A 21,472-nucleotide genomic window follows, 5' to 3' on the forward strand; every position below is an offset into this window, starting at 1 on the left:
GACAATCACTTCTACTCTGCTATTTAGATCCAGGACTAACTTTTCATTTTTCATTGTCAGTAGGTTTCTCTAAAGCCTCAAAAAATTTTTCCACTTCTACCTTAGTAGAGCCTTCTGTGGGACCATAGGCACAAATAAGTCTCATTGTCCAGTTCCCCATTCTCATATTTGCCAACATCACTCTACTTGAATGGCAGGCAGTCTCAAGATTAGCCTCGTATTTAGTGTTAATTACTATGACTACCCATTCTTTTCCTTTATTGTCACTGCGTGAATATAACATTTTGTATTTATTGCTCAGAGAGATCTCACCAGTTTTTGTCTTTTTTGTTTCAGTCTCCCCTATTATGTCGATCTGGTACTTATCTAATTCCTCAGCTAGCTCCATTTCTTTGCCATACAGGCTTCTTATGTTGATAGTACCGATCTTTAACTCTGGTGATGTTGAGTTGGGGTGTGTTTTGTGATTTGTTCCAGTAGCTGACTTTTCGCTGTTTGCCCTGGTGAAAACAACTGTGGCCCTGTTTAATCGGGTGACGCCCCAGCTGGCTTGAAATTTTGTCATGTTGTACCATCATTTTGTATATTGGTTTAAGCCAATACAAATACAATTTGGTCAGCTAAATCCCAAAATGCCAATCCATCCTCGTTCCTTCAGTATTCAGGTAGATACCCAACAGGGTGCACCATGAGAAGGTGAGGACTGGACATTAGGTCAGAAGCCCTGGTCGGCTTTCTGCATTCCTTTAAAGGCTATGTGGAGGTCTCCTCTCAGTTATACAGCTTTGACCCTTAAGCACACATGGAATGAAAAACCAGAGTTACCAAGAGAAAAAAACCTGTTGAAAAAAAAAAAAAAACTTCCCCTCGTTAGCAACTAGAAATGAACTCAGGTCGTTTTTTGGACAACCTAGCACCGTAGGCAGAAACGTCACTTCTACTGAGATGCACAGACTCTTCAGAGGCTTTTCTTAAAAAGCAAAGAAAAAAAAATTCCCATCACTTAAGTCCCTACAAATGATATCTACAGAGTTTCAGGAGAGGTAGAGAACAACAAACAGAAATCAAAAGTATTTAGATAAAACATTTCTTATAACTTATAAGTATTTAACTAGCAAAAATTACGAGGGGGATAAAAAAAAATTAAAGCACTTATTGACAGTAATTTGTATGCAATATTATTCACAAAAGTGAAAGGGCATTTAACATGTCCAATACAGAAATTCTTCTTCTTTAGTCTCTTTTCATTCACTGCTGGATATAGGCCTCTCTCTCTCTCTCTCAACTTACCAGTTCTGTTTGTCTTTAGTCAATGTCCATCATCTCATATCAAACTTTTGTAGATCATTCCTTGATCCAGTATAGAGAATCAAAGGCTTTTTCACAACCTACAAACACTAAATATTCAGGAAGCTTATATTCATTTGCTTTTTCTATCACATAGTTAATAATAATGTCGATGTGATCAATTGTAGAGAATCCTGCACTGAATTCTGCTTGTTAGTATGGCTGTGCATCATCCAAAAACCTAATTGTGATCCTATTAATGGATATAAACATTTTGTACAATTGTGATAGCAAACTGATTAGGCTATAGTTAATGACATCATCTCTGCTGCCTGGGAGTGCTTAAGGGTCAAAGCAGTATAACTGAGAGGAGACCTCCACATAGCCTTTAAAGGAATGCAGAGAACCAACCAGGGCATCTGACCTAATGTCCAATTCTCACCTTCTTGTGGTGTACCCTGGGTATCTATCTAGATACTGAACGAACGAGGATGGGCTGGAAATTTGGGATTTAGCTGACCAAATTGTAATTCTTATTGGCTTAAACCTAATTACAAAATGATGGTACAACATTACAAAATTTCATGCCAACAGCGGCATCGTCTGGTTAAATAAGACCCCAATTGTTTTCGCCAGGGAACCAGGGCAAACAGCGAAAAGTCAGCTACTGGAACAAATCTGAAAGGACACCCCAACTTAACATCACTAGAGTTAAAGATCAGTACTATCAACATAAGAAGGCTGAATGGCAAAGATATGGAGCTAGCTGAGGAATTAGATAAGTACTAGATCGACATAATAGGGGTGACTGAAACAAAAAAGATAAAAACTGGTGAGATCTTTCTGAGCAATAAATACAAAATGTTATATTCAGGCAATGACAATCAATGAAAAGGAGTAGCCATAGTATTCGACACTAAATACGAAGCTAATCTTCTGAATGACAGACAGTCTCAAGTAGAGTGATGTTGGCAAATATGAGAATTGGGAACTGGACAATGAGATTTATTTGTGCCTATGGTCCCACAGAAGGTTCTACTAAGGTAGAAGTGGAGGAATTTTTTGATGCTTTATAAAAAGCAACAGACACAATGAAAAAGGAAAAGTTGGTCTTTGTTGGGGATCTAAATAGCAGAGTAGGAAATGATTGTCAGACATACAAAAATATTTTGGGAAAATTTGGAGAAAAGAGCAAAGCTAATAATGATGGCAAATACCTATTGGATTTCTGCTCAGGACATGGACTGGTTATTACTAACACCATGTTCCAACATAAAAATGTGCACAAATTCACATAGAGAGAAGAGGCAAGGAATAAGAAAAATCTCATTGACAATGTTATTGTCGATAGCGATGTTTTCTCCGTGGTGCAGGATACCAGAGTGTACAGAGGATTTGAAATTGGAAGTGATCACTATTTAGTCTTGAGCAGGATAAAATTAAATTTCATATTGAAAAGAATAACATGTAAGAAAGTTTTAAAATGAATAAAAGTTGAGCAGCTCTCAGATGTGAACTGTAGACTAAAATACACAAAGATTATTGAATAAAAAATGAAAGAGTTTGAGAACAGTAACCAACCTTTGAGAATCAGTGGCGAGCCTTGAAGAAAACCCTGATTGCTTCAGCTAGAGAGGCATGTGATGAAGTTGTCTGCAAGGATAGAAAAATCAGAACTCCAGGGTGGATACAAGAAGTTAAAGAGGCAGTGAAGGAAAAGAAAAAAGCATATCAAAAGTTCTTGGCAAATAAGTCAGCATGTGCACTAAAAGAATACAGAGACAAATGTAAGAAAGCTAAACTCTGTGTAAAACTAGCTAAACAAAAGTCATCGGAGGACTTTGGCAAGAACATAGAAAATAAATATCAAGAAGGTGGTAAGATATTCTGGAGGTTGTTGAAGAAGCTTAGAAATGGAGGAAAGAGTGTAAAAGGAATTAGAGATCATAAAGGTGACATGAAAATGGGAGAAAAAGATATCCTTGAAGTATGGAGTAATTACTTCGAAAAATTGTTAAATGAAACAAGCAGTGACATCACAGTGGTAAAAAAACACTCAACAGGCATACGTCAGGAATATATATCCATACTTGAAGTAGAAAAAGCCATCAAAGGCTTGAAATGTGGAAAGACAGCAGGAGTAGATGATATTCGACCAGAAATACTGAAGTATGGTGGTATAAAAGTCTTACGGTGGCTGCACTGCATAGTTCAAAAGGCCTGGACAGAGGGATGAATTCCTGATGATTGGAGTAGAGCTCTCATAGTACCCATATATAAAAAGGGAAATAAAACTGAATGTGAGAATTACAGAGGTATTTCCTTACTGAGTGTTCCAGGCAAGATTTATGCAAGTATACTTGAGAAACGGTTGAGAAGAATTGTGGAAGAAAAGCTTGGTGAAGAAGAAGCTGGATTCAGGCCAAATAGAGGATGTCAGGATCAGATCTTCACTTTACGACAAATAGTTGAAAAAGCATGGGAATATAACAAAGATCTGTATTTAAGTTTTGTCGATCTGGAAAAGACATATGACAAGGTGCCAAGAGAGAAGCTATTCAATATGCTACAGTTATATGGTGTCAATGGGACATTATATCAAGCAATACTTAGTCTTTATTTGAGTTGTAAGTCAGCAGTTAGAATTGAAGGAAGAGTACAGGAAAAAGGTTTAATGTTAAATCTGGTGAGACAAGGATGTACATTATCTATATGGATCACGTTATGAAGGAAAGTGGTATTAAACAATCAGAATTGGAGATGTTAATGTCAGCTCTCTGCTTTATGCGGATGATGTTATACTTTTAAATAAATCCGCTACAAGTTTGCAAGATTTTCTGACTAAATTGAATAACTGTTGTAATAGATATGGTATGAAGGTCAGCAATAAAAAGACAAAGACAATGAAAATAGGTAGAATTGTTTAAAATGTCAACTGCATTGTGAATGGAGAACCTGTGGAACAAGTAAAACATTTCAGATACTTACGCAACTTTATTGATTCTGTTGTCTATTTCCATTTTTAGTAAAGATGGTAAATTAAATATGGAAATAGACAACAGAATCAATAAAGTTGGTATGGTAGGAAGTCAAGTGAATAAATTCATATAGAATAAGAGAGAAATTAGTTGGAACACTAAATTAGCTGTCTGTATACAAGACAGTGTTCAAACCAGTTTTAACTTATGGATCTGAGAGCTGGGTCAGAAGTAAACCATTTTACCAAGGACTAGAGACCGCAGATATGAGAGTCCTCAGAAAGATTAGAGGCGTGAACAGATGGCATCAATGGCAATATCATATTAAAAACGAGGATATTAGCAAAAAACTTGACATTGTTAGCATCCAGGAATGCGTTAGCAGAACTTATCTCAGGTGGTATGGTCACTGAAACAGAATGAGCGAAGAAAGATTAGCAAAACAAGTGTTCTCTGCCAGGTTGGCAGGAAAACGACCCAGAGGAAGACGAAGATATAGGTGGATTGATATGGTACAGAATTGCCTTAGACGATAGAAATATAAGATCTGATAATGTTGGAGTCTTGACAGGTAACAGACTAATTTGGAGGAAAATTGTATATAGGAAGTTAGTGATGATGTAAATTTTTCATGTAGTACTATCATATCCTGTACACCCATTGAGGGTGAATGCAAGAAATTTGATGATGATGATCTCTGATGCCCTTTTCATATAATAAGATAATCAATAATTTATACCACTGTAGTGAAATTTTTTCTGTAGTTAAAATATTACTGAACATATCCTGAATGATTCTATAAAACTGAGAACTTCTGATTTTATGTATTCTGTTAATGTATCATTTTTCTGCAGGATGTATTGTTCTTTGCTGAATAAGGACTTTCCATAATCCTTCTATCATGATCAGTGGTCCTGAATCTGTCTCATCTAAATTTATATGATCTGCATCTATTTCCCTGTGTACCGGTCTTTATAAAGATCATTGCATATTGCCATAATTTTTTCCTCTATTGTATTTTTTTATTCCTTGTTTATTTTTCAGATTTGGAATCCATTTTTTCTTTCTTCCATGTAACCCTCATGTAATCAGTTTTTTTTTTCTATTACATTTTAAATTGTTTTTAAAGTATATTTTCTGATATTTTTTGATTTCTTTTCTAAGTAACTTTTGCATTTCTACAAATTCTATATTCTCTGTGTTACTTCTAAGTCTCCTTTTCCTTAATTCTTCCATTTTGTTTTATTAGATGAAGTATCCGTAAAGTAAGTTTTTCTCTAGATGTTCTAATTGCTGGTAATGATTTTTCATAAATATTTAGTAATAACTATTATTACTGCCAAAGTTTGTAGCTATTACTTCCTCCATACTTTCAGGCAAGTGATTCATCATACTTCTTACCTTCAGCTTTCCATCGATTATTTCCTGAAATTTTTATATATATATATATAGTTTGTTATGTCTATCTTTTATTGTGAGTTTTTTGTATTACCAGTTTCAATCTCTCTCTGATGATGTTTTTTTTTATCCTTGCTGTCAACACTAGCCTATGATCACTATTATAATTAAATTGGTTGACAAAAGATCCATTTAATATTCCCATGTCGTTCACCATTATATAATCAGTTTCATTAAAATCACCATCATCTGGTGATCTCCAGATCCATTTTCATTTACTTAACTTTTTTTAAAAAAAGTATTTCCTATACATAATCCCTAACTCTCTGAGAATTGAATTAGTCTTTGTGCTCTCTTACTTCTCTAACCCATACATTGCACACCTAAAGCACTTTCTCCTCTGTTGCTTCCTGCCTATTTTAGTCTCCTATCATAATTTTATGATACAGAAATTGCTTAAATGAAAATTACTAGTTACTTGAGAAGACTATTTCTGAAGCACATCTAATCAAATTTAGCAGTATTAAATTTCATTTCATCATAAATCCTGATATGTATTCTCAAAGATGTACAGGGTACTTTTTAACATTCAGAGTATTCTGTATGCTTATTCTATATAAGTCAGTTTATAAAAGCCTGATAAACAACTATTTCAAAATTTTTAAATATTTAGAATTCTAAAAATTAAATTAAAAAACTGCTTAAGGTGTTGACTATGTTATTAAGAAAATTAATTCAAATTAATTTAATGATTTTTAAATAAGTAAATGGAAAAAGTTTATATTGAAAAGTTTTGCTTTATTTAGTGGTATACTATAGCATACAAGAAATCATTCTTGCTTTCATCTACTCATATATTATATTAAATATATACTTAGTTATAAAAGAGAAAATGCTTCTTATATACACTAAATCATGACAACTTTGAGGGCTTACTTACCAATGGGATACAAAGGGTGTGGATTACGCAGAATTGATCTGGGGGTAGCTAAGGCCTTAAGTAGAGTGAATTCAAATGCATATTCTATGACCAATTTATCTGTTTTCTGAAGTAAAACAGTTATCTTTATTTGAGATAGATAATTTGGCTTTGATTAAAAAAGTCTCGAAATTTTTTTAAAGTTCTTAACTGGATTCAAAATCAGGTTTTCATCCCTCAAAACAGGCAAACTGGCCAGAATAACAATTTACAGACATAATACACTTGCCTCATAGCTGCAGTTGCTTCAGCCATAAATCCAGAAAATCATCGAACCAAACTAAAGTAGACAACCCTCAATGTGAAAAAAAGTGTAGGAATATATATATTTCTATACAATATGGGTGAAAACTAGAATACGATTTTTCACATATAATGTGCAAGTTTTTAATATTGCTTCTTACCTAGTTTTTTCTTGTAGGACTCTATTGTGGCTTCATACTGCTCCTAAAAATAGAGAAACTAAAGTGACTTCTATTCTTTGATTACAATTTTATCAATAAAATTAAAAAGTACAGGGTGTCCATGTTGAACCTCCCTAGTTTCAAAGAATGGTAAAAAATCGAAATGTGGAAATACGTAAGGTTTGGATTTTCAAATGTTCCAGAGACTACAAGTTTAATCCAGAATTTTTTCCTGCATCACGATGCAGTAGTGCTCCTGGACATAGTTTTCATAGCTATCATAGTTTTAAACATGGCGTCAGGGGTGGAAAAAGTGCAAGTTGTGTGGTTAGCCAATTGCAAGAAGATCTGTTTGTGGAAAGAAAATTTCCTCACAACAGGAAGCGTTTCAAAAAAGCAGCCAATATCAGAAGAGAGGGTAAAGAGGATTCGCAATATCTCTGCATGAAGCAAAGGTCAAAATCCATTAGGAGAGCATCACATGAACTGCAAATACATCGTTCCACTGCTCACAAGGTTGTCCATCATAAGTTGCATCTACCCACGTACAAGGTGCAGGTGTTGCAGGAAATCAAGAAAAATGATAAACCACAACAGATAATGTTTGCAGCTGAAATTCTAGAACATCAATGAGAATCCAGATTTTCTTTCCCAGATTGGATTTCAAACAAAGCCACTTTTCATGTCAGCAGAAAAGTGAACAGGCGCAATGTCAGGATATGAGGGAGTGAAAATCCTCACTGTGCCATGGAGCATGTGCATGACAGTCACAAGGTAAACATCTGGTGTGGTATAATGCGAAACACTATCATTGGCCAATTTTTTTCCATGGAAAGCAATAGACAAAACGATTTACCTCGACATGCTGGAATTGGTTTATCCCTTTCAGTCATTTCTGACCGTAGTGACTTTGTAGGCATTGCCCACAAACTATTCCTAGTGAGATTTTTACAGAGTAGTTCACCATTGCTTTCCTCAACCCCCCCCCCCCCCCCAATTTCATCCGGGCTCGGGACTGGGATGTATTCATGATTGTAATCCATGTGTGTTCATAGGGCTGGTTTGCCTGTTCTGGGGGATGAAAAACCTGAGTTTCTGGGTGAAAAAACCCCGTATGTCCATATGAGACCAGCTAACTCACCTTCAGTTGATAGAGACCAGATAAGACATGCTGGAAAATTTCGTTTTTCCACAACTCAAAGACTTACAAACTGCACATCCTTTTTCAACAGGATGGTGCTGTGCGACACCGGCATTTGGAGGTCTGTGCAACTCTTAACTGGGTCTTCCCTCAGCAGTGGATTGGACATAGAGGTCCACTTCCTGGCAACCACGATTGATGGATCTTACCCCACTTGATTTTTTCTTGTTGGAGTATGTGAAGGACACAGTTTATGCAACTAAAGTGAACAGCCTTGAGAACCTGAAACAACGCATTTCTGCTACTGTGTCTTCCATCATGCTTCAGAAAACATTGTTGGAAATAGACTATTGAATTGACAAGGTTAAGGGGACCATCCTGGACGTTACAAAAGGAAGTAGTAAGTAAAACGGTAAGAAGTAAGTTTTGTTGCATAGTTAGTGGTAGGAGCATGGAATGTGTTGCCTGAGAGTGTCCAAGGTGAATGAGTTTAAGAAACAATACAATAGACTTTGTATTGTCTAGTGCTTTGCATTACAGGATACTTAGGCAAGTGATGTGAAGTCATTAGCTTCTATATACGAGTTGCCCAGTCCTGAAAATACTTTGGGTGCAAACTTTGCTTACACTTGAATAAAGGATTAAACCAAGAGTAATTTCTTGGCATCTTTAATTTACAGGATGTCATTTATTATAAGACTCTCAAAACTTGAAAATAGAAATGAGATCATTTATGGCTAGATGAGAAAATGTGTCTAGGTGTCTAATAAGGGATCACCTGCTAGATACCTAGTAGTTCTAGGGAATGTGGCTGGTCTTTAGTGGAGATAAGGAATGCTCACATGAAAATAAATATATTACTGCTTGGAAAGAAGTCAAAGGACACCCCTGCAAGCAAGGTGCATTGTGCCATGTAACAAGTCACATGTATGTAGGCTGGTATAAATTGGAAGAATATGATGCTCCCAATTTTTTATGTGGTCTGTAAGTGGTTGTAAGGTTGTATTTCTTCAGGATTTTTGTTAATTTTTCAGATGTGCCCAATATAAGAATGGTGATAGATTTTGTGTAATCTCTGCTCTAAAGGGAGAAGGAGAGAGATTGCAGTTACAGAGTTTTAGTATTTTGTGGAGTTTTTTTGGGGGGTTGTAGCCATTGGTTAAGAAAGTGTTGAGAATGTGGTCAAGTTCAGTAGTTCTAACACTGCTATCAAAACTGATTAATTTTGTCCTGTTATATAGGATTTTATAATCCCATATTGTTGGGAGGGCAGGAAGCAACTGCTGGTGAATGTATCTACCAGTATGTATGAGTTTTCTGTAAATGGAGAATGCTAGAGATCCACCAACTGGCATGTAATCAGTGTCTAGGAATGAGAAAGGAAAACAGCAGTTAAAGTTTTTTTTAAAATATTTGTTCATAAAATTTAATTCACAACATTTAAAATTTAATTAATTTCGCTTTGGCTGAATATTCAACACTTCAGCCAAATTGAAGAATGATGCAGGGGTTAGAGGAAAAAGTACCTCTCTTCATTTGAAGAAAAGTACTGACCAGCGAGGAAGAGTTTTAGTTTTGGGAAGAGAAAGAAGTCAGAGGGAGCCAAATATGGGGAATAAGATGGATGTTCCAACAATTCATAGTGCAGATCCCTTAATTTTCCTGTTGCCAAAACACCTCTGTGGGCAGGTGCATTGTCCTGTTGCCAAAACACCTTTGTGGGCAGGTGCATTGTCCTGATGAAAGATGATTTTTTCCCTTCTTCAAACCGGGTCTTTTCTCATGAATTTTTTCATTCAGTCTGGTTAAAAGATCGGAATAATATACCCCAGTTATTGTTTTACACTTTTCAAGATAATTAATAAACAAAATGCCTATAGCAACCCAAAACACTAATTCCATGACCTCTCCTGCTGATGGAACAGACTTTGGCTTTACTGCTGAACAACCATCTTCTGTCCACTGTTTTGACTGCTGTTTGAATTCTGGTGCGTAATGGTGAATCCACGTGTCATTCATAGTAATAAATCGATGCACAAAATCAGTTTTATTCTTGTTAAAACGCTCCAAGCACTGTTCAGAGATTTTCATGCGAGTGCGTTTTTGATCTGCTGTGAGCAAGCGCGGCACTCATCTTGCGCCAAGCTCTTTCATTTGTAATTCTTCATGCAAAATATATCCTACGCATTCTTTTTTTAAATGCCTATAAGTCTCATCAATTTCACGCACTTTGACTTGCCGGTCATCCAATATCATATCATGCACTTGATCAATGATTTCTGGTGTTGTTACACTTTTTGGAAGTCCTACACATGGGTCATCTTCAAGGCTTGTACAGTGACGTCTAAACTTGGCAGCCCATTTCTTAATTGTCAAAAACGAAGGAGAAGAGTGCCCATAAACTTTTATGAACTTCGAATGAATTTCTTTTGGCATTTAAACCTTCTGTTACAAAGAATTTTATAACTGCACGATACTCAATTTTATCCATTTCAAGGGATACAGACAACACTTTTGCTTTAGACAGCTGTAGAAAACAAACTACTTGATAGAATGACTTGCAATTTTACATGGATGCTTATGACAGATGTACCAACTTAGAAAAAAAAAAAACGTGCAGATAGTGTTGCCATCTATGGTTGAGGCCGAGAACTTTTCAGACCACCCTCGTACAAAATATGTGTTAATCGTCTATTTATGTACTGTATTCTTACAATAAAGTTAACTAGAAAAAAGAAAATGTTATTAAGACCATGGTAAGGAAGAGAATATACATTTACAATACGGAACTATATTTATCGATACCATAAGTTCATGTCATCTGTTTACAAGATGAATTGTCTGTCTGTCAGTCCATATAGCAATATTGTCTTATATGATACAAAATAATGTAGATGTTATATGCATTACTAACACTAAATATCAAAAATGAAAAGATAATGTGAAAAAGAAATTCATATTTATTTACAGGTATAACGATTCATGCACTAAAAAAAGAAGCAGAAGCAATATGATTGCTTCATGGTAGCCTAGACTATACACTAATGAATGAATCGTCATAAAATTTTTTATGGCATACAGTCACATTCATAATATAGTATTTGAAACATTACTTCTTTAAAAAAACCACTTACATAGCCTGATATACACAATTTTGACAGAGGCATACTGTACAGTAATATACAGTACTCTTTGAAAGCAAGGTTATAAAACAGTAAGAAACCTAACACATTATTTTTACATTAAATATCATTCAACTTATGTAAGGATAAGCTATCCACTTCTGTACAAATCTTGCACATGATGTTCTACACGATGAATACTTATTAGACGATGATGACCATCCAAAAACGTCTCACACAATTCTTGCCATACAGTTATAAGATTTTCATATGGAGACACTCACACACATACACAACAAATAATCATCATCATCAAATTCCTGATATATACCCTCAAAGGATGTACAAGATATGATAGTACTACATGAAAAATTTACATCATTACTAATTTCCTATCTACAATTTTCCTCCAAATCAGTCTGTTAAATGACAAGACTCTAATATTATCAGGTCTTATATTTCTGCCTTCTAAGGCACATTTTACTGTAACAATCCACCTATATCTTGGTCTTCCTATGGGTCTTTTTCCTGCCAATCTGGAAGAGAACACTTGTTTTGCTAATCTTTCTTCGCCCATTCTGCTTAACTGACCATACCACCTAAGATTAGATTTGCTAATGCATTCCTGGATGCTGACAATATCAAGTTCTTTCCTAATATCCTCGTTTTTAATATGATATTGCCATTGATGCCATCTGTTCATGCCCCTAATCTTTCTCAGGACTTTTATATCTGTGGTCACTAGTCTTTGCCCAAGTGTTTTACTTCTAACTCAGCTCTCAGATCCATAAGCTAAAATTGGTTTAAACACAGTCTTACATACAGCTAATTTAGTGTTTTGGCTAATTTCTGTCTTATTCCATATAAATTTATTCAGTTGATTTCCTACCATAACAGCTTTATTGATTCTGTTGTCTATTTCCATTTTTAACTTACCATCTTCACTAAAAATCACGCCTAAGTAGATGAAATGTTTTACTTGTTTTATAAGTTCTCCATTCATAATGCAGTTGATAGTTTCAATGTTTCTGCCTATTTTCATTGTCTTTGTCATGCTGATCTTCATACTATATCTATTACAACGGTTATTCAATTTAGTAAGGGAATCTTGCAGATTTGTAGCAGATTTATTTAGAAGTATAACATCATCCGCATAATGCAAAGAGCTGAGATTAACACCTCCAATTTTGATATGGTTTAATACCACTTTCCTTCATAATATGACCCATATAAATAAGAGAGGGATAATGTATATCCTTGTCTGACACCAGATTTAACATTCCTGTACCTCCTTCAATTATAACTGCTGACTTACAACTCAAATACAGACTAAGTATTGCTTGATATAATGCTCTATTGACAACATATAACTGTAGCATTTTGAATAGCTTCTCTCTTGGCACCTCGTCATATGCCTTTAACAGATCTACGAAACTTAAATACAGATCTTTGTTATATTCCCAAAATTTCTCAACTATTTGTCGTAAAGTGAAGATCTGATCCCGACAGCCTCTATTTGGCCTGAATCCAGCTTGTTCTTCACCTAGCTTCTCTTTCACAATCCTTCTCAACCATTTCTCAAGTATACTTGTATATATCTTACCAGAAACGCTCAGTAGAGAAATACCTCTGTAATTCTCATATTCAGTTTTATTTCCCTTTTTATATATGGGTACTATGAGAGCTCTAGTCCAATAATCTGGAATTCATCCTTCTGAACTATGCAGTGCAGCCACTGTACAACTTTTATACCTCCATACTTGAGCATTTCTGGTCGAATATCATCTACTCCTGGTGTCTTTCCACATTTCAGCCTTTTGATGACTTTTTCTAATTCAAGTGTGGATATGTATTCCTGACTGCATGCCTGGTCAGTGTTTCTTACTACTGTGCTGTCATCACTGATTGTTTCATTTATCAGTTTTTCAAAGTAATTACTCCATACTTCAAGGATATCTTTTTCTTCTGTTTTCATGTCACCTTTATCATCTCTAATTCCTTTTACAGCACTCTTTCCTCCATTTCTAAGCTTCCTCAACAACCTCCAGAATATCTTACCACCTTCTTGATATTTATTTTCTATGTTCTTGCCAAAATCCTCCCATGACTTTGTTTAGCCAGTTTTACACAGTGTTTAGCTTTCTTACATTTGTCTCTGTATTCTCTAAGAGCACAAGGTGACTTATTTGCCAGGAACTTTTGATACGCTTTTTTCTTTTCCTTCACTGCCTCTTTAACTTCCTGTATCCACCCTGGAGTTCTGATTTTTCTATCCTTGCAGACAACTTCATCACATGCCTCTCTGGCTGAAGCAATCAGGGCTTTCTTCAAGGCTTGCCACTGATTCTCAAACTCTTTCATTTTTTATTCAATAATCTTTGTGTATTTTAGTCTACAGTTCACATCTGAGAGCTGCTCAACTTTGATTCATTTTAAAACTTTCTTACATGTTATTCTTTTCAATATGAAATTCAATTTTATCCTTCTCAAGACTAAATAGTGATCACTTCCAATTTCAAATCCTCTGTACACTCTGGTGTCCTGCACCAGGGAGAAAACATCGCTATCAACAATAACATAGTCAAAGAGACTTTTCTTATTTCTTGCCTCTTCTCTCCAAGTGAATTTGTGCACATTTTTATGTTGGAACATGGTGTTAGTAATAACCAGTCCATGTCCTGAGCAGAAATCCAATAGGTATTTGCCATCATTATTAGCTTTGCTCTTTTCTCCAAATTTTTCCACTATATTTTTGCATGTCTGACAATCATTTCCTACTCTGCTATTTAGATTCCCGACAAGGACCAACTTTTCCTTTTTCATTGTGTCAGTAGGTTTCTCTAAAGCCTCAAAAAATTCCTCCACTTCTACCTTAGTAGAACTTTCTGTGGGGCCATAAGAAATATGATATATATATATATATATATATATATTGCGTGTGTATTCTTCTTTTAACTTTTATTAATACTTTTGCTTAAGATTTTACTGGCCTGACAGCTGTTTCAAACTGTGGTTCTTATCAGAGATCACACAGAAACCTTAAAATGACATGACAAGAAATACCAAAGCAATTCTGTTTCAGATAAATGTATTTTTCTCTTATGAAAGATACAAGTCTGTGCTTAAGAGTGATTATCAAAGAGCCTAAGTATATTAATTTTTCAGCATTGTAAAATAAATAGATCAATTCATATTTCATGTGTTGCTTATGAAAAGGTTACGTAAGAACATAATCTCATAATGCATTCTAGTAAATTTTGATAAGTAAGAATTTTTCTATATTTCTTACTTTCTCTTGTCCCATATTTTGCTATTAAATACTGTATAGATGAATCTGTAACACTATCTATTATACTATCTATGTAAGATAAATGTAAGCTTGTCAGCTGTATAGTTTAGTATTTTATTATACACCCACCCAGAGATCAATTATGATGCATTTATCTTCCTGACATACATTAGTTACAACACTGAATTAGCTTTTGTCTTCTCTTCCACTTGTAATTTTTTTGAACTTGGTCAATTTGAAGCCTGGTGTTTCAGGGTAGTGAAACACTCAACGCATTAATAAAAGGCAAATACACAGATTGTGGACAGAGTTTAAACAGTGCAGCCAAAGTAACTCCAATTCCATTCTTATTCTCATAAGCTTGCTAGTAAATTTTTGATACTTCACTTTCTTTCTTTCTACATTTGGCTATAAAATATAGACAGATCCATAATATCCTCCATTTCAATATAATAAATCTCATCATCTCATTTTCCTTTACCCCTCTTTTTACCTTGCAGTGTCGAGAGTTTATTAATCATTGTGCCTCAAACCTTCACAGGATAAGGTGGTCAGCCTTACGTCCCGGTGTATCCTATGTCCACAGTGGTGTTGAGTTCTCAAGGCCGGTTTGCCTGCTTTGCAGGATGAAAAACCCCAGATAAACTGGGGACAAAACCCTACTGTCCATGACTAAGACCGGCTAACTTGGCTATGGCTGAGGAAGATCCTTCAGCTCCTCAATATCACCGACGGGAATCAAACCCAGGACACTCCTTCCCCAAGCATATGGTTGTGAAACACACAGCCACTAGGCTAACCCCGCGAACTATAATAAAACTATAATTTCATAGAGAACATCATATTAAAAAAAAAAAAAATACAGTATAAAAATTAGAACAAAATATTGCACTTATTTCTTGAAATAACAAAAAATATTAATGTGATTTATTTTTATTTGTGAACTATAGAGAATAATTATGGATTTAATAATCAAAATGTACTTGCAATAAATTATGATATATAGGCAAATTATTTCAGCATTTTCTGGAGTAGCATATGTTTGGTTTCTTCATAAATATTTCCAACTTCTGAAGAAAACTCTTTCAAGAAATCAGCTGGTAGCCGAAAGCAATTTTCTGAGAAATTGTTCTGCAGAATAAGTTAACTCATTAGACCTGGAAACCTTTCTATTTGAATTGTTGTGCAAGATAAGGGGAGGCTTTTCCCTGATTAGTTGTGTTTGTTATGATGCATATAACGGGAATTTTTCTGCTTTGGCTGACCAAATATCAAAGCAAAACTAAACGTTCGATGCATCCCTACTTTAAATTATACTTCTGCAGAATATTAAAGTATATCACATGCTTACTTGACACACTCTGGCTAAGACTTCACTCAGGAAAAAAAAAGGGAGAGTGAAATTCATTTCAAAACTGTTGTTTTTGGGTTGTTTAAGGATCAAAAATAGTTAAACAAGATGAGACCTTCAAACAGTCTTTTAAGGAAAGCAGAGAAATTACCAGGACATCTAACCTCATGTCCAATCCTCACCTTCCCCATGGTGCAACTTGAAATGTCTCCAGGCTAGGCTGTTGCCAGTTAGACAAGCCACTGGATCAACTCAGCTTAAGAATTCAACTTAAGTATAAGTTGAATTCTGAATCACTGCTACTGGATCAACTCAGCTTAAGAATTCAACTTAAGTATAAACAGAACTGGCATAAGAATTAGAGAAGTACCATATCAGCAAAGTGTTATTGAAAGAAAAAAAGACAAAAACAGTGAGATTCTTCTAAAACAACAACTATGAGATATTATACACCCTCTGTCCAAAAAGAAACCGAACTTTTCGAAAATAGAACTAGTGGCGCCACCTATTGTATCTTTTTGTTGTCGAAAGCAGCAACCTTCAATAGTGTTGTGTCAACTGTTTATGACATTTGTTTCATTAGAAGTCGAGGTATAGTGCCAATAGTGACAGTGTGTTCTGATGAATAGTCAGAAAATGAGTTTCAAACAGAGAGCGGCGATTGACTTTTGTGTTAAACTTGGTAAAAGTTTTACCGAAATGCATCAAATGCTTCAAAAAGCATACAATGATGAATGCTTATCCCGTACTCAAGTTTACGAGTAGTTTAAGGGATTTCAAAGTGGCCATGAGACGCTCGAGGATGACGAAAAGCTGGGCTGCCCAAAAAGTGTGTGATTTCATCAAAAAAAACCCGAAATTGTCCGTGAGATTGATTGAAGATGAATTAGGGATTCCAAAAATCAACTGTGCACAACATTCTGACCGAGAGTTTGGGCCTTCGTAAATAGAATTCGCAATCTGTTCCCCACAAGTTGACCGATGAACAAAAAAATGTATCGAATTGAACACTGCAATGACCTAATTAAAACCGCTCGTAAGAACTCAAGCTTCCTTGAAACGATCGTTACTGGTGACGAAACATGGTATTTTGAGTATTAGCCCAAAATAAAGTGCCAGAGTGCTAAGTGGAGACCATCAGAAGAGAGGCATCTGAAAAAAAGTCGCTTGGACGATTTGTTTCTATGCTTCCAAGGGCATTATCCACAAAGAATTCATTACACCTGGCCAAATGGTCAATGGCGAGTTTTATCTAAGTTTTGAAGCGATTGATAGCAAGAATTAGTGACCACGTATGGCATGAATATCGTGATGCAGGCAGCTGGTCACTTTTGCACGATAAGGCACCATCTCATCGTTCAAACATTGTGAGAGTTTTTGAGCAAAAACTAAGTTTGTGTGTTGGATCACTCGCAGTATTCACCTGATTTAGCACCCTGCGACTTCTTTCTCTTCTCCTGACTTCATTTGTCGATGAAAGGAAAGTGATACGATACCGCTGAAAACATTCAAGCGGTAGTAACCACGATCCTCAACAGCATCCCAAAAACCGATATAAAAAACTCATTTAACAAATTAATTGACCGTACTAAACGCTGTATCGAAGCTGAGGGAGAGTATATTGATTGAAATAAATGATTTGAATAATTATAATTGGCCTGTGTTTTATTTTCTATCAAAAGTTCGGTTTCTTTTTGGACAGAGGATGTAATTCAGGCAATAATAAGAGACTGGGAAGAAGTAGCTATAGTACTCAAAACTAAATATGAAGATAATCTTGAATGATAGGAAATTTCAAGTATAGTGATGAAGGCAATTACCAAAATGGGAAATTGGTAAAAAGACTTATTTGTGCCTATGGTCCCAATAGAAGGTTCTACTAAGGAAGAAGTAGAGGAATTGGAGTTTTTAGAGAAAACAGTTGACAAAGAAAGCAAAAAAGCCAGGTTCTTGATGAAGATATAAACATCAGAGCAGGAAATGAATACAAGATGTAAAAATCTTTTAGGAATATTTGGAGAATAAAAGTTAAGCTAATAATACTGGTAAGTGTGCAGGATTTCTGTTCAGGACACAGACCAGTTATGTCCAACATGAGGAAGTGCACAAATTTACATTAACAAAAGACGAGAAATAAGAAAGATCTCATTGACTACGTTACTCTTAATAATGATATCTTCATGCTGGCTCAGGAGACAACAGCATCCACGTGATCTGAAATAAGAAGTGACTGCCATTTAATTTTCATCAAGATAAAAATGAAATTCATATTGAAAACAAAAATATGTACAAAAGTATATCTTGAAAACAATTCTAGCAGCTTTCTGAAGTGAACTACAGAGTCAAATATTACTGGAGAAAAAATAGTTTGAAAACAAAAATCAAACTTTGGCAACTCAGTAGCAGACTCTAAAGAAAACACTGACTCGGCCATGGAGGCACTCTCAAATAGATCCAATACAAGTCTACAGAATTCCTTAACTAAACTAAATAATTGCTGTAGCACATTTTGCACAAAAATTAGCAACAGAAACATAAATATCATGAAAATAGCAGGAATATTGAAAATATCAACTGCATCCTGAATAGAAAACCTATATAACGAGAGTAATATTTTAGCTGGTTAGGTACAATGTTTAGTGAAGATGGTAAATTAAATATTGAAATAGGTAATAGAATAAGTAAGGTATGGTTGGGAGTCAAACGAATGCATTTATATGGAATAAGAGAGAAATTAGTCAAAACACTAGTTAGCATTAAATCCAATTTTAACTAATCTGAGAGTTAGGTTAGAAAGGAAACAGTTGATCAAAGACTACTTCCATGTCACAAGTGTGTAGCTAATATAAAAAAAAAGATACAACTGTTCTGAGAAAGATTTGTTATGTGCGTGCGTGTGTGTGCGCACATGTGTGTGGTGGTGAACAGATAGCACTGACTAAGTGGCAAAATAATAACAGGTTGGAAAATCATTCAAACAAGTGTTGAACTGACAATTAATTTGGAATAAAAGATGATCGTTTTCCCTTAAGGAAATTATTTGATTCAATGAAATATGAAAGCAGTACTTACTACTTTTGAAGATGTATGCCTGAGTACATCTAATTCATCCTTTAAGAGCTGTGCTTCATCTGAAGCTTTCTGAAGTTCTTCATTCTAAATAAATATTTCAATGCCAAAATAAAGTAAGCATAAAATAGATATTTAATATATCTCAGTATAACAAAAAAAGATTAATGTTATTTCTCTTATAACTTCTAAATTCACTATGACATCCAGTTTAGTTGAAAGAACAGGACATGCGTTCCCTTTCCAGTGGAATAGGCAAAAGTCTGATTCTCATCAGGAGTCTTTACATAGGTGTTTTCAAATGAAGGTGAGTTAGCTGATCTACCATTCCACCATGATATTTTTAGATTATGCTAAGGCTTTTGACAGAATATGGCATGGTAGACTGTTGCATATGGATTTGGAGTATAAAATATTAGCATCGTTAAGAGGGTGGCTGACTGACAGATATTAAAAAGTGGTATACAGGGGATGTGAGTCTGCAAGACTTAACTAGTGGTGTACCACAAGGATCAGTCCTTGGTCCACTGTTATTCAATCTGTATTAATGATATTGGAAGGATTTGAAGGTGGCATACAGCTATTTGCTGATGATGCAAAGATAGGTAGGGTAATCAGGAATGCTACATATGCAGAACTTGCAGGATGATTTGAATAGGCTAGAATTGTGAGCATTGAAAAATGGATGTCAGTTCAATGTCAGTAAAAGTAAAGTCATGCACTTTAGTGTGATTAGATATCTAGTGTCGTATTATATAGGACACATGCTAGAAGAAACCGATCAGGCTAGGGATCTTGGAGTGTTAGTAGACAGGAAGTTGAAGTTCAGGGACCATGTAGCATCATCATCAAATTCCTGCCATGTGTACCCTCAAGAGGTAGTACTACATGAAAAATTTACATCATTACTAACTTCCTATCTCCAATTTTTCTCCAAATCAGTCTGTTACTTGTCAAGACTCCAACATTATCAGAACTTATATTTCTATCATCTAAGGCAGTTTACAGTATCAATCTCCTATATCTTGGTCTTCCTCTGGGTCGTTTTCTTGCTAACCTGGCAGAGAACACTTGTTTTGCTAATCTTTCCTATATGCTGACAATGTCAAGTTCTTTCCTAATATCCTCGTTTTTAATATGATATTGCCATTGATGCCATCTGTTCACGACGCTAAACTTTCTCAGGACTCTCATATCTGCAGTCTCTAGTCTTTGGTCAAGTGTTTTACTTCTGACCAGCTTTCAGATCTATAAGTTACAACTGGTTTGTATACAGCTAATTTAATGTTCCGACTAATTTCTCTCTCATTCCATATGAATTTATTCAATTGACTTCCTACCATACCAACTTTGTTGATTCTGTTGTCTATTTCCATATTTAATTTACCATCTTTACTAAAAATCGTGCCTAAGTATCTGAAATGTTTTACTTGTTCCACAGGTTCTCCATTCACAATGCAGTTGACATTTTCTATACTTCTGCCTATTTTCATTGTCTTTGTCTTTTTATTGCTGACCTTCATACCATATCTATTACAACAGCTATTCAATTTAGTGAGGGAATCTTGCAGACTTGTAGCGGATTTATTTAGAAGTATAACATCGTCCGCATGAAGCAAAGAGCTGACATTAACATCTCCAATTTTGATATCATGTTTAATACCACTTTCTTTCATAATGTGATCCATATAGATAATGAATAACAGAGGGGATAATGTACATCTTTGTCTCGCACCAGATTTAACATTAAACCATCGTCCTGTACTTCCTTCAATTCTAACTGCTGACTTACAACTTAAATAAAGACTAAGTATTGCTTGATATAATGCCCCATTGACACCATATAACCGTAGCGTATTGAATAGCTTTTCTCTTGGCATCTTGTCATATGCCTTTTCCAGATCGACAAAACTTAAATATAGATCTTTAAGTTTTGTCGATCTGGAAAAGGCATAAAGTAGCTGAAATTTGGCTCTATTTGGCCAGAATCCAGATTGTTCTTCGCCAAGCTTTTCTTCCACAATTCTTCTCAACCATTTCTCAAGTATACTTGCATAAATCTTGCCAGGAACACTCAGTAGAGAAATACCTCTGTAATTCTCACATTCAGTTTTATTTCCCTTTTTATATATGGGTACTATGAGAGCTCTACTCCAATCATCGGGAATTCATCCCTCTGTCCAGACTTTCTGAACTATGCAGTGCAGTCATTGTAAGACTTTTATACCACCATACTTCAGCATTTTTGGTCGAATATCATCTACTCCTGCTGCCTTTCCACATTTCAAGTGTTTGATGGCTTTTTCTATTTCAAGTATGGATATGTATTCCTGACTGCATGCCTGTTGAGTGTTTTTTACCACGTTTCATTTAGCAATTTTTCAAAGTAATTACTCCATACTTCAAGGATATCTTTTTCTCCTGTTTTCATGTCACCTTTATCATCTCTAACTC

At 35.2% G+C, this 21,472-nt stretch overlaps 1 protein-coding gene across 5 annotated transcripts in view; it reads right to left on the bottom strand.

Moving 5' to 3' along the window:
• Positions 1-21,472, bottom strand: part of LOC150095558 (protein Hook homolog 3-like) — a 236,182-nt gene that overhangs the window by 104,241 nt on the left and 110,469 nt on the right. For all 5 annotated transcript variants that reach the window (XR_016550036.1, XR_016550035.1, XM_090409833.1 and 2 more), the window contains 2 exons: positions 19,022-19,105; positions 7,047-7,089 (listed from right to left, as the gene is read on the bottom strand). Coding sequence is in view for 3 of the 5 variants with exons in the window: in XM_090409833.1 (XP_090265959.1) it covers positions 7,047-7,089; positions 19,022-19,105 (127 nt within the window). In the remaining 2 variants the exon portion in view is untranslated. The remainder of the gene's footprint in view (positions 1-7,046; positions 7,090-19,021; positions 19,106-21,472) is intronic.

The sequence above is a fragment of the Typopeltis vanoorti genome, chromosome 20 (assembly GCF_054136105.1).
Source record: "Typopeltis vanoorti isolate ZY-2024b chromosome 20, IOZ_Tvanoo_1.0, whole genome shotgun sequence".
Taxonomy (NCBI): Eukaryota; Metazoa; Arthropoda; class Arachnida; order Uropygi; family Thelyphonidae; genus Typopeltis; species Typopeltis vanoorti.